This window comes from Ylistrum balloti, unplaced genomic scaffold (assembly GCF_031769215.1).
Source record: "Ylistrum balloti isolate Yb309-2 unplaced genomic scaffold, AGI_CSIRO_Ybal_v1 Utg369752, whole genome shotgun sequence".
Taxonomy (NCBI): Eukaryota; Metazoa; Mollusca; class Bivalvia; order Pectinida; family Pectinidae; genus Ylistrum; species Ylistrum balloti.
In genome coordinates this window covers 587,158-601,477 of record NW_026781955.1, presented here as the reverse complement: position 1 = coordinate 601,477, position 14,320 = coordinate 587,158, and the positions used below count along the sequence as shown (strand labels likewise).

Genomic DNA, 14,320 nt, shown 5'->3' with positions numbered 1-14,320 from the left:
CATGGTAGAATGTCTTATCAATGGTTAATATACCAGCCATATAACTATATTTGCTCGATTTCTCCGACCGAAGACTCGTTGGAAAATTGACGACTTTTGCATTGTTGAGAGGTAGCAGAATATATATAGGATAGTGAACGACTTACAATATGACAACCGTACGCGTGTGGTCTAAAGATTCACTGACAACCCGACCTATTGCCATGAAGACTTTCAGAATCAAATTTTCAGAATGGTGACACTTCCGTTCAAATCTTCCTTACTATCTCGTCTTCCCTAAAACACGGGCGTGATGAAAACAACTATCCAGTGATAAGGATTTCCAGTATCTGACAGGTAATTAGATATTATGCTGTCCATTGAAAAAAAGTTGTCCCGTTTAGCAGAGACGTATACGTGTTATATATTATGTCTCTGCGTTTAGTTAGAATACTTGGTAAGCCGACTCTGGAACAGGTATCTAAATGTATCTACGCCCTTGGTCAACCCTTCTAAGATACACAGCGAAATAATAGAAGAAGAAGAAGAAGAAGGAGAAGAAAGAAAATGATAACGTGAAGAAACAATGCTGATATTTACATTTGATAGCCACATATTTTCAAAAGACATTTAAAAAAATACCGTAAACAATTGAACACGGACCGGAAGCAGTAGATTTTGGTGTCATTGACAATGTGAACAATAACAAAATAGAACTGAGAAATAAGACCAAGAACTGGATATATTTATTACACAGATATAACGAGATCCTACAGATGTACATCATGGATGGTAAGTATCAAATAAGTGTGTACCTTCATCTGTTATTGTATGTATGTTTACAACATTTCAAGCCATTATTTTTAATCGGGGGATTTTGTTCGCGAAATGTATTATACCAACGACAGATTGCATATACCCAGTTTAATTTGACAAATCCCTGCAGTTTTTTTTTATTATCTTTTTTTTAAATTATTTTTTTAAATACATTTTCCAGGTATATGTAAAAGATATGTTTAAGTGCAATTCTGATCGAAAGAAGAAAAAACGTTCCTTTATCTTTGGGAACATGCTAGGTAAACCATGAAATCTCGATTTTTATCTGAATCAGTGAATTCACATGACCGGTCAGTCATTCGTGAATATATCAATCTCGTGAGTTTTAATATTTTAATATTTTTCATTTGATGCATTCCAATATTTGTTAACCTCGTTTTAATCATCAACTCAGCATCATTAACTATAACATTATCTGGGTTACCTCATTCGTCACATTTAAAAATAGAGGCTCCCAGTGCTAAAAATAGATATGAATGAGGATATCGAGTGACGTCATCTGACAGATTATACCAAAACAACATGGAGGACGATCTACCTCTGCTGGTTTCGGTTTGTATGATATTAAGCCTGTATGACATATATGCATCGATTGTTCTAATATCTTACAGTACTGTAATGGTAGAATAACAAAGTAATTCGAATAACATGTAGGAAATCAAATGATAAATAATTTTACACGATCACTAAACGTGTTTTCTTACGAAGAAAATGTGGTCAAAACAGCGCCACTACATCTCACGAGAAGCCACCAATCCTGGAAAATACGCATTGGGACATGTTAACATGTAACAGATGAAGGGGACGTGCTTCATCCTTTTTATCACACGTTTTGGGATGTTAGATCAAAATTCTGTACAAAGGGAATCCCTATATGAGGTGCAAATTTAGTAAATGATGGAAAATGTCACCGAAAAGGCCAACCAGGATGACGTTTTTACCAAATGTTGGTCTCCATAATTAGTATCATAAACACAACTATTTTTTACAAAAATATGATATATTCTCATGTGTCTGTAGCTTGATGCACCAGAAAATATCTTAATTATTGTTTTGATAACTAACATAACAATTTAATGAAGCTACAGATTATATTCACAGCTATAAAAATACCATCACATAAATTAAACTGTATATTTTTTCTAAAGAAATTTAAATCATGGAATTTCACTGGATCAAAGAAGGGATGGTGACACCATTGCATTCAAAAAATGTACAGCAGTCACTTGTGTAATGGTATTATCAATTGGTTGTATTATTCAACCCTAGGTATCTGCACTCTCTGATTACCTGTGCTGCTCAATATGTATGAATGTGATGAAGGAGACGGTGATGACCTGCTGTGGCCATCGCTACTGCAGTGGTTGTATCAAGGAATGGGTCGACCGTAACCACAAGTGTCCATGCTGTAATAAAGCCCTTAACATGACCGAGGTGTTCAAGGATCATCAGTTTGACTGTCTTATAGGTAAGAACCTTCTGTTTGACTATGTTTGACTGTCTTATAGGTAAGAACCATGTTTGACTGTCTTATAGGTAAGAACCATGTTTGACTGTTTTGTAGGTAAGAACCATGTTTGACTGTCTTGTAGGTAAGAACCATGTTTAACTGTCTTATAGGTAAGAACCATGTTTGACTGTCTTGTAGGTAAGAACCATGTTTGACTGTTTTGTAGGTAAGAACCATGTTTGACTGTTTTGTAGGTAAGAACTATGTTTGACTGTCTTGTAGGTAAGAACCATGTTTGACTGTCTTATAGGTAAGAACCATGTTTGACTGTCTTGTAGGTAAGAACCATGTTTGACTGTCTTATAGGTAAGAACCATGTTTGACTGTCTTGTAGGTAAGAACCATGTTTGACTGTCTTGTAGAACCATCAGTTTGACTGTCTTTGTAGAACCATGTTTGAAGGTAAGAACCATGTTTGACTGTCTTGTATGTAAGACACATGTTTGACTGTGTTGTAGGTAAGAACCATGTTTGACTGTCTTGTAGGTAAGAACCATGTTTGACTGTCTTGTAGGTAAGAACCATGTTTGACTGTCTTGTAGGTAAGAACCATGTTTGACTGTCTTGTAGGTAAGAACCATGTTTGACTGTTTTGTAGGTAAGAACCATGTTTGACTGTTTTGTAGGTAAGAACCATGTTTGACTGTCTTGTAGGTAAGAACCATGTTTGACTGTCTTGTAGGTAAGAACCATGTTTGACTGTCTTGTAGGTAAGAACCATGTTTGACTGTCTTGTAGGTAAGAACCATGTTTGACTGTCTTATAGGTAAGAACCATGTTTGACTGTCTTGTAGGTAAGAACCATGTTTGACTGTCTTGTAGGTAAGAACCATGTTTGACTGTCTTATAGGTAAGAACCATGTTTGACTGTCTTGTAGGTAAGAACAATGACTGTCTTGTAGGTAAGAACCATGTTTGACTGTCTTGTAGGTAAGAACCATGTTTGACTGTCTTGTAGGTAAGAACCATGTTTGACTGTCTTATAGGTAAGAACCATGTTTGACTGTTTTGTAGGTAAGAACCATGTTTGACTGTCTTATAGGTAAGAACCATGTTTGACTGTCTTGTAGGTAAGAACCATGTTTGACTGTTTTGTAGGTAAGAACTATGTTTGACTGTCTTGTAGGTAAGAACCATGTTTGACTGTCATGTTACTTTACTCTGCTGTAAATGGTTATTTGGGAGGGATATGCTAGATATGTTGTGTACAAACTGTAGCCTGAATGACAAGTCTTGTTGTATGTGTCCTTGAGAGTTGAGGAAGACTATGTTGAATAGCAGGAGACAAAATAAACTCTTAATACAAACTTGTGTCGAAATTAATGTCCATCTTGGGTCCAATTCTGAATCATGTATTATAGTTTGGGAACCTTTCATCAGATTTGGTTCATATTTATTCTCATTGTATTATACCATCAAGCTTTACTTCTGATCAGATCCTGATTTGCAAAGACGCTGGGGCATTTTTAAAAGGTCGTGGCAAAGATTTTGGTTTTTTGCTAAATTCTGTCACATCAGAATCTAGACAGCACTACTACTGATATGATGCTGCTAAAATATGCCCCTTTATTGAAAAAAACATAGAATATGATTTTAACTGATATAAATACTGTTTTTCTCATCAGACGCCATCAGCAATGAGAAGGCGAACTCAGAAGCCAAATACTTTGAGTCCTTAATTAATTCAGGTAGGTTTGGGAAAAAGAATCCAATCGAGATATATACCAGTCTTATTGTATATGTACATTTACCTACAGAAGATGTAAAGTTCTTTAGATAAAATCAAAAACATGAACAAAGTATTAGTAATATACTGATATTAGATATATAAGATTTATACTGCATTTTCTTGATCTGTTGGGATAATGACTTTTCTTTCTTATGGAAAGTTCAACAAGTTAAAACAAATTACTTGGAATTTACATCATGAGAAATTATTTTAGCCTTTTTTTAGTTAGTAGTGTGGATATGAATAAAAATCAAATTACAAAACTACCTTTCTTAGATAGCTATTATATGTTGTCTCATGTTCAGTGATGTCACAGCGTGGGTCATCCACACAGCTAGGCTTCAAAAGTAAAGCATTGATAGGCTTACATATGTAACAAATTAGGATCAAATTTTAAAATATTTATATATATAATCACAGTTGGTCCCTGATCTTGATGTAAATTTATTGTATTTATTACATATATAATACTTTCTTCGTTGTAGCTGTGAGTGAGTCACAAGCCTCAGTGCAACTGTCTCCAATAGAAACTGTTCTAAAAGGTATATAACATTACCTAATCTCAATTAATGAACCTCTGATGTTTTGGTATTTGATATTAACATTCTGTACACTAGTTGTTTTGTTTGAGTGGCTTGATTATATATAAAAATGTATATAATGTGTAACATTGTTTGCTGCTACAATAGAATGCAAATATGAATTGAAAGAAAAACTATTGTTTAGTCATTCATTAACTTTCTCATTGCAGAGATTTTGAAATAGATTACAATGTAGTTTTAAGTAAAACATCTTTTACATGTATTAATGGAACATGGTGAGAGATGCTGAGTGATATAAACTTCAAGATTTGAAAACCAGTAGAATGAAATGTATTTATATCTGTCTACTTGCAGACCATCTGAAAGAGAGTTTGGCTGCCCATGAGAGGTATTTCCAGGTTTGTTCAGGAATTTTGTACTTTAGCTGTAACAGTGACTTAGCGAAATTTTAGGAAATCAGATTAAAACTGCACTCAAGCTAGAGATACTTACTGTGTTGAAATAAAAGTGAAAGAGAAATATATGATATGTTAAAGTAACATTGCTTTTGATCTACACAATTCAATAAAATGAACTGTTCACAAACAGGGATGTTATCAATAATGATATTAAACGTACATGTTCCAGAAGCTGGAAAAAGAATTATCTGAACAAGAGAAGAGATTGGAGTTATCATGTGTAAAAGCTGTCAATGATCTAACGTCACATGGATTGTCAGAACAAGGTAAACTCTGTGAGAACAAGGTAAACTGTGTCAAAACAAGGTAAACTTTGTCAGAACAAGGTAAACTCTGTGAGAACAAGGTAAACTGTGTCAAAACAAGGTAAACTTTGTCTGAATAAGGTAAACTTTGTCAGAACAAGGTAAATTCTGTGAGAACAAGGTAAAGTCTGTTAGAACAAGGAAAACTGTTTCAAAACGAGTAAACTTTGTCAGAATAAGGTAAACTTTGTCAGAACAAGGTAAACTCTTGTGAGAACAAGGTAAAGTCTGTTAGAACAAGGAAAACTGTTTCAAAACAAGGTAAACTGTGTCAAAACAAGGTAAACTTTGTCTGAATAAGGTAAACTTTGTCAGAACAAGGTAAATTCTGTGAGAACAAGGTAAAGTCTGTTAGAACAAGGAAAACTGTTTCAAAACGAGTAAACTTTGTCAGAATAAGGTAAACTTTGTCAGAACAAGGTAAACTCTTGTGAGAACAAGGTAAAGTCTGTTAGAACAAGGAAAACTGTTTCAAAACAAGGTAAACTTTGTCAGAATAAGGTCAATTTTGTCAGAACAAGGTAAACTCTGTGAGAATAAGGAAAACTTTCAAAGCAGTTGCATTGGTAAACTGTTGTCATAGTTATGTTAAATGTCAAAACAAGTCAATCTTTGAATCAAGGTAAACTCTGTCCGACCAAGGTAAACATCGACACAGGTTCAAATACTATCAGATAAAGCTAAACATTTTCACATCAAATAAATTTTTGCCTGAAAGTTTATTGTAAAAAAATAAACCATTGTTTTTTTGTCACATCAAAGCACATTTTGTCATATTTCTGAATTTTTTTATGTCAATAAAATCATCCTTTTTCTGCAAAAATTGTAATGTTAAATGTGCAGACAACATATCAAGGCTTCTTAATTTTATCAGAGATAACAAAGCAGACAACAGACCTGCAGAATCGACTGTCACATCAGAAGGAGGCACTACAAGAAGAACTAAAATTGTGTACAAAACTGGTGGCTGAGTCCTACAATAGGTATGTCATATAGATAAGTACAAACATTGAATGAGTGATAACAGGTCACATAGACACTTGTATCAAATCACCAATAGCAGGTCACATAGACACTTGTATCAAATCACCAATAGCAGGTCACATAGACACTTGTATCATATCAGCAATAGCAGGTCACATAGACACTTGTATCATATCAGCAATAGCAGGTCACACAGACACTTGTATCAAATCAACAATAGGTCACATAGACACTTGTATCAAATCACCAATAGCAGGTCACATAGACACTTGTATCAAATCACCAATAGCAGGTCACATAGACACTTGTATCAAATCAACACAGACACTTGTATCAAATCAACAATAGGTCACATAGACACTTGTATCAAATCAACAATAGGAGGTCACACAGATACTTGCGATGGCAGGTCACACAGACACTTGTATCATATCAACAACAGCAGGTCACACAGATACTTGCGATGGCAGGTCACATAGACACTTGTATCAAATCACCAATAGCAGGTCACATAGACACTTGTATCAAATCATCAATAGCAGGTCACACAGACACTTGTATCAAATCAACAATAGCAGGCCACACAGACTCATGTATCATATCAACAACAGCAGGTCACACAGATACTTGCGATGGCAGGTCACATAGACACTTGTATCATATCAACAATGGCAGGTCACACAGACACTTGTATCAAATCAACAATAGCAGGCCACACAGACTCATGTATCATATCAACAACAGCAGGTCACACAGATACTTGCGATGGCAGGTCAAATAGACACTTGTATCAAATCAACAATAGCAGGTCACATAGACACTTGTATCATATCAACAATAGCAGGTCACACAGACACTTGTATCATATCAACATTAGCAGGTCACACAGACACTTGTATCAAATCACCAATAGCAGGTCACATAGACATTTGTATCATATCAACAATGGCAGGTCACATAGACACTTGTATCATATCAACAATAGCAGGTCACACAGACACTTGTATCATATCAACAATAGCAGGTCACACAGACACTTGTATCATATCAACAATGGCAGGTCACATAGACACTTGTATCATATCCAAGATCACGACTATGGTAACGTTTGTTAAAAAGATGAGTTTTTCCTTTCCCACAGATACCTGACGACCCACATTCCTCAGTTAGATGTGCTCCCTGTCAAGGTGGGCATCACCATACTGGACAAAAACATGAAAGTGTCTGATGTTGTTTTCAAACCAACTGACAGGTAAGTGTACTCTCTTCCCAGTTTTTAGCTCACCTGGCTCAAAGGGCAACAACTTCTTCTCAATAACCAATGGACCAAATGTTTTGATATTTAGCTGATATGTTCCTAGGATGAAGCCTGACAAAGTTTACGAAAAGAAATGACCTTGACCTATGTTCAAGGTCACAGGGATAATATTTTTCAAAACATTTAAATGACTTCTTCACATGATCTAAAAGGCTGAGAGGCTTGATATTTGGCTGGTATATGCATACCAGGTGAGCGTTGAGGTTGCTAATTCCAGCATGTCCGTCTGACCAAGAGGTGTAGGATGAATTTGTGTGATACTACATATAGATACTACTGTTGCATCCTCATTAAATGATGTGCCCCTGATGTACTTTCAAATGCCCTGCCCTCCCACAAAAAAATAAATAAAAGATTAAAAGATAAAAAATAACTAAATAAAATAAATGTAAATGATGTTATTGGTTTAATAATATTCCATTTCATTTAAGGAGCCACATTTTTGAGACATTTAATGGGCCTCCTGTATGTTGTTCACTGAGGGACCCACTAGCTACCACAAGGAGTCACTGCCTCAAAATGACCCTTGCTGTTCATGGGGTGAAAGGCCCAGTAAATAAACAATCAAAATTTTCAATTCCTACTTTGTTAGTCCATTTTACTGGAAGATAATATTACACAAATATATGCATGTTGTGTTGAAGGATTGGGGACAAAGTGAAAGCCTCTGTAGAAGCTACCATGGCAGCCAGAAATGATCCAGTGGGTGAATGGCCAGAGGAGCTTCATCTTGTGTTGTTTGGGTAAGTTATCTTTCACCACAATGAAATTCATCAGTAATAAATGATATCTTGTTCTGTATTCTGATAAAGAGTTCCTGTCAAACAAGCTTGAAGGCTTTTTGTTGCCAACGATATTTAATGGCCTTGGGAATGTGTTTATTGATAGGATTTCTTAATATATACTGAACAAATAAAAAATTTATGAAGTTATCTTGCTATACACCAAACATTGGTTGATTATATAGATATTTTTCAGTTACTAATGTGTTTTTTGGGAATCTCTGGATTAGTCGTCGACATTTACTGAAATCAGTCAAGTGTAAATTTGAAGATTATTTCAAAGAACATAACATTTTTTTTCCCTTTAATAGAAATTTGTTTAGTTGAAATTCATAAAACTTCATGTACTACCTCAAAACCTTCATGGACTATCGCAAAACCTTCATGGACTATCGCAAAACCTTCATGCACTACCTCAGAAACTTCATGGACTGTTGCAAAACCTTCATGGACTATCTCAAAAACTTCATGGACTATCTCAAAATCATGGACTAACTCAAAAAATTCATGCACTTCCTCAAAAACTTCATGGATTGCCTAAAAACCTTTATCACTTGAAAATCATTTGGTATGAAAATTGTATATATTAATGCAATTCTGTCTCTGTTGAGAGAAGAGACAGAAAAGGCTATCATTGCAATGTGAGGTTGAAAGATAGTTTACCAAAAGACAGCATGTTGTTTATGGCATTGTTTGAATGTAACCGCTCCAACATCCAACTCTAATTCAAGGAGTGGTCAACAAATAGTATTCACCCCTCCTGAAGACTGTCTAATACTGCTGCAGCGTCTACAGAATTGGTTTCTTCTTGCATCTAGCAAGGACTTTGCTTGATCGACAGTAAGCAGCCAGACCATCCGTAACAGACTGAAATGTCACCGAATGTGTGCAGGGAGGTCTTACACAGGCCCTGCTCTAAGATTTCACCAGTTGCTTTGATTTGGCTCGGCGACACCAACAATGATTCTTACAGTGTTTTGTTCACTGATAAGTCGAGATTTTGTTTCGTGTACAATGATGGATGCCAGCAAGTATGGTGATGTTGGGAGTAATGCTTCACAGCCTGCTGTGAAAGCTTGACAGATTTGATAGAGGTAGCATGGGGATGAAATTTCAGCATCCCTTGTCTTCCTGTTTTTTCAGCATCAAGGATCTAGGGTCCATTTTGATAATGCGACATCCCACACCCATCAGGTGACTAGAGCAATGTCCAAAGTTTGGATAAACCCACAAAATCCACCGATCTGAACCCAATAGAGCACATCTGGGATGTTCTTGGAAGACGAGGCTAGTGCCGGTTGAATCCACCTTCCGTCTTATAGGAACTTGTGCAGGCATTGAATGAGGAAGTGAATGCCATCCTGTCTCACACTATTTGATGATAAACGGGCTCTATACACTGGGTTGTAATGCTGTGATCCTAGCCAATGATGGTCCATCTGTTACTAACAGGGTTCTTAGAGACATGACTACAATATGTCTGGTGCATCACAAAAAATCAACAAACCGTAACGGATTTTGGTTTGGCATTTAAATGTTCATGACATCCTACTAAACACACATTTACCATATTTCACTTTAGCCCAACATAGCTGTCACCAATACAAATCTTGATAACCTGTTTTTATTTGTTACATATATAAAAGTTCTTCGAGGAGCAAAAATGATAAAAGGAAACTTGAAGTTCAAATTTGATTGATATTACTGCATTTATAAACTTTTGTGATCAATATTTTTAAACCTGAAACTGTTCCACTGCCTTTTGTACAGAGCACATGAAAGTACATGTCATATACATGTACAAACTCAAGTACTTGGTAGCTTGTTTAACTGAACACTTTGCAATTTACCAGGTACAACCAAAAAACAGACAACAAATGTGTTGGGTTGATGAGAATGTTTTTATGTATTTTACCAAATCAGTTTTGCTTGAATTTTGTATTTTAGGCCTTTTGTAAAGTGTAGCCATTTTGAAATGCAGCAGATAGTGAGAGAAATACTGCATGATGGGAAGGTATACTGTGACATCACAGTGATAGACAAACACAGTCGTCCTGTCCTTGAACATTCCATGGTAACTAAAACTTCATATGATTTAAGATTTGATAAAAGTGACAATAGATATTTTTTAGTACAATTTTACTGTTGTACACATAAATTTACAGGACAGAAACTTTATACTGGTTTTTCTGTTATGAGCAAATGTCTCCAAGAAACTTCTATTCAGCATCAAAATATTTCAAAATAGATGTAGTGTCGTTAAATACATTAGCATTGTTCATTTTATCACATGCCATTATTGGTAGTGTGGGGTTCCTGGTAAAGAATACAGACACAGCATGAAACTTTGAAAGAAAAAAAAGAAAAAACAATCACCACATTGTGATGTGGACAAATCTCAATCCCCAGAATAAGTGTATTGTAGTTTCTGTCTTAGCAAAGCCTCAAACAATGTTTTAAATTTCTGGATTGAAATTTCTTTATATAAACAGATATTGTTATTATTATCTTTTATTATGTGGGTATTATAATCATCTGTTCATAGAACAATTTCTTTCATCATTTAATCACTGATCTTTTTCCAATTGTAGAAACCAGGAAGTGAGATTGCCATTTATGGTAAGATAGTCCTGGAAAGTGATATGCCTAAGCAATGTTTCCGACAAACTTTTCAGGAAGGCAAACCCCAATCTGTTGACTATTTTTGCTGCAAACGATGTGGATTTCAGTGTGAGTGTCAATCATTTAAAGTGGTTTCAATCTGAATTTAAAAAAAATAACATTTCACAATTCAGAAAATCTAAAACAGTTTTGGTAATATTTTTTGTTTCATTTAGTTCTGAAATTTAAAGAAAATACCAGAACTAATGAAAAATTTTCAAGCAAGTTCAAATTATCTTGCTGTGAAAATAACAAAGTGAAGAAGTATTATATGTACCGTTTGCTTAAAATGTAAATTAGAAGGTCCTCCATTGTTGTCCGTCATGCGCCGTGTGTAAACTTTTCATTTAAATTACTTCTTTTCAAGGATCTGATATTTTGCCTGTAGCATGATAGGATGACGCACTACCATTGTTAGTATGAATATCCTTGACCTGCTTTCAAGGTCACAGGGGTCAAATATTTAAAAAAAATTTTTTAATGACTTCTTCTCAATAAGCAAAAGGCCCACCGTACTGATATTGGGCCTGTAGCATTCAAGTATGTAGGGCTGTTTGTCCATATGAATGACATTGACTGGCTTTCAAGGTCACAGGGGTCAAATTTGTCAAAATCTTTGAACAACATCTTCTCAATAAATAACCAAAAGGCCCAGGGTGCTGATAGTAGGCCTGTAGCATTCTGGAATGTATGACTACTAAGTTTGTCAATATGAATGACCTTGACCTGCTTTCAAGGTCACAGGGGATGAAGGGTTACCAATTTGTTCAAATAATATAACAATATCTCTTGGATTAAGTGAGTTGAGATTTTACAATTTCTTTTTCAACTAGCATAAGGTCTGGAGTTATTGTGTAGTAGCTTGTATTGAGTTGTGTAGTAGCATGTATTGATTTGTGTAGTAGCATGTATTGAGAATATGATTTTAAGTTTGGAGAAAATGTTTTATGAACCAAAAGTGTCTTCTTTGTAAGCTTTGGAGTAGTTGAGCAATTAATTTTAGGCCTATTTGGCCTCTTTCATATATAGGTCTTTCAGTTATATATTTAAACATATACTTATCATCCAACTGTGTGATTGAATGTTTCAGGGATATGCAGATCATGTATGGAAGTTTGCCACCAAGGTACGTTTAATTTCTTAAATACTTGGTGTTTATGTTGACATTTTCTAAATTCTGTATATTGTCTTATGGTCAAACCTGATTTGCTGGTTCGCTACAAGTTTTTTGACTCCACGACTATTTCTGTGGCTGGGCGTTATCTCACCAACGAACGTCAGTGTTGTTCCATCTGAGTCATTACATTAACTGCATTTATCATATAACTTCCTGTTCAGCCATGTAATCCAACATGGCTTGATACTGTCAGAAAAAATGGTGTCCTATGATTTCATGATGGAAATGAAATATTGTCCAGTTTGGCTCTCTCAGAAAATGAAATAAAGTTTTCTCCAACTCTCTAAAGAATAACACTTAAGCTAAGTTATTGACTAGCTTTTACTTGCAAATCTGATGTGATGATCCTAATTTTTTTAGGCCATGAGACAGTGCCTTACATTATGAATCATCAGCCAGCATGGTAAGACTACATTGTTCAATCTCTATATTTCACCAAACAACTATCATGTTAAGGCAATATGCCCATGTCTGGTATAAGCCCACCCTATAACCACTATTCTGTATAATTTACAAGAAATACTCAATAACCATTGAACCAAGTATTTGGCTGTTCTTTGGATGAAGGCCGACTGATTTTGTGAAAATAAATGGCTGTGACCAATCTTCAAGGTCATAGGGGTCATATTTGTTAAAACCTTTAAATGGCTTCTTCTCATGAACTAAAAGTCCTAGAGGCATGGTATTTGGATGATATGTTTTTAGGTTGAAACCCAACAAAGTGTGGGAAAACAGATGACCTTGACTCATATTCATAGGGGTAAAATTTGTTAAAACATTTAACTTATTCTCATTAACTAAAATGCCTAGAGGCATATATTTGGCTGGTACATATATACCAGGTTAGCACTGCAAGCCCATAGGCCATTTACAAGAAAACTGCATTTTCGATGGGACTTCTGTCTAGATTTTGAGGATAAATCTTAAAACATCCATAAATACTAAAATCTATTTCAATTCCGATCTATTTATAATTTAGGGGACAAATATTAATTCATTGATTAAAAAGGTCACCACAAAGTAAACCTCCACTTAAAAATTGATGATTTTGCAGTAGAACAGTTTGATTCAACTGAAGTGTGATGTCTGGATTTTGTAGGGCCTGCTGTTACTGTCCAAAGAAGAAGACTTGTTTAATTCAGCCAGGGCTTGGAAGTAATCGAAATTAATGTAAACATTAATGCATCGGTAGAGCTGGGACCTAGCTGTGATGGTACTGTAAAATGCTGTAATTTATAGTGATGCTGATATCATCTATAATGATAAGTTATGTCTGGTGGATAATTTAATCTGGCATGTCATGTGACCAGGAAGTTAATTACGGTACACATCGTCAGACCTGATAAATACAGCCATGAACTATCCCAAAGGATAGAGAGCTTGGTTGTTAAGGGACCAGATATATAGTCCAGTGGATAAAATATACCTGCTGCAGAACTGAGTTTCATCATCAAAACATATACGTTCAACTGTGTACAAATTTGTATGTATCATGAATTAAAAACATATGATGGCATTGAATAATTGATAGGTCACCAACTTAAGTTAATAAACTGATGTTAACTGATGTTAACTGTAATAGATAACAAACTCATCTTGTATAACATTAGGGAACAGAAGTTATAAATCCATATAAAGTGTTATATTTCAGAGAAAGTAAAGGACAATTCCATTCTAAGGGTTGAGATATTTTTAGAATATTTACATTAAGATTTGTAGATTATGACATTTTTCTTTATTTTTATTTTTAATTCTGGCAAATCTACTAAAGAAAGGTAACCAACATGAGAAATTTCAGAAATATCCCACACTAGGAGTGACAAAGAGCCATACCGAAGGGTGTGATGGAAAATCATGCCCTAGTGGGTTACAGAGAATCATACCCTAGTGGGTGACATAGAATCATACCCTAGTGGGTGACATAGAATCATACACTAGGGTGTGACAGAGAATCTCACACTAGTGGGTGACAGAGAATCATACCCTAGTGGGTGACAGAGAATCATACCCTAGTGGGTGACAGAGAATCATACCCTAG

At 35.2% G+C, this 14,320-nt stretch overlaps 1 protein-coding gene across 1 annotated transcript; it reads left to right on the top strand.

Annotated features, from left to right (window-relative positions):
- Positions 1–1,338: 1,338 nt before the first annotated feature.
- On the top strand, positions 1,339–13,814 carry LOC132543308 (uncharacterized). The gene is made up of 14 exons (XM_060206797.1): positions 1,339–1,368; positions 2,086–2,284; positions 3,952–4,014; positions 4,541–4,597; positions 4,952–4,995; positions 5,225–5,321; positions 6,235–6,343; positions 7,486–7,596; positions 8,307–8,405; positions 10,392–10,518; positions 11,036–11,174; positions 12,196–12,231; positions 12,643–12,685; positions 13,382–13,814. The coding sequence occupies exons 1-14, from the start codon at positions 1,339–1,341 to the stop codon at positions 13,449–13,451; spliced, it is 1,224 nt and encodes a 407-aa protein (XP_060062780.1). The 3' UTR covers positions 13,452–13,814.
- Positions 13,815–14,320: the final 506 nt, after the last annotated feature.

What these genes read in the sequence shown, in the direction of transcription:
- LOC132543308 (XM_060206797.1), top strand. Translation starts at nt 1,339, where the DNA reads ATGGAGGACGATCTACCTCTGCTGGTTTCG. An exon ending in CCCATGAGAGGTATTTCCAG is followed by an intron (nt 4,996 to 5,224) that starts GTTTGTTCAGGA and finishes TACATGTTCCAG; the next exon opens with AAGCTGGAAAAAGAATTATC. An exon ending in ACATGGATTGTCAGAACAAG is followed by an intron (nt 5,322 to 6,234) that starts GTAAACTCTGTG and finishes TAATTTTATCAG; the next exon opens with AGATAACAAAGCAGACAACA.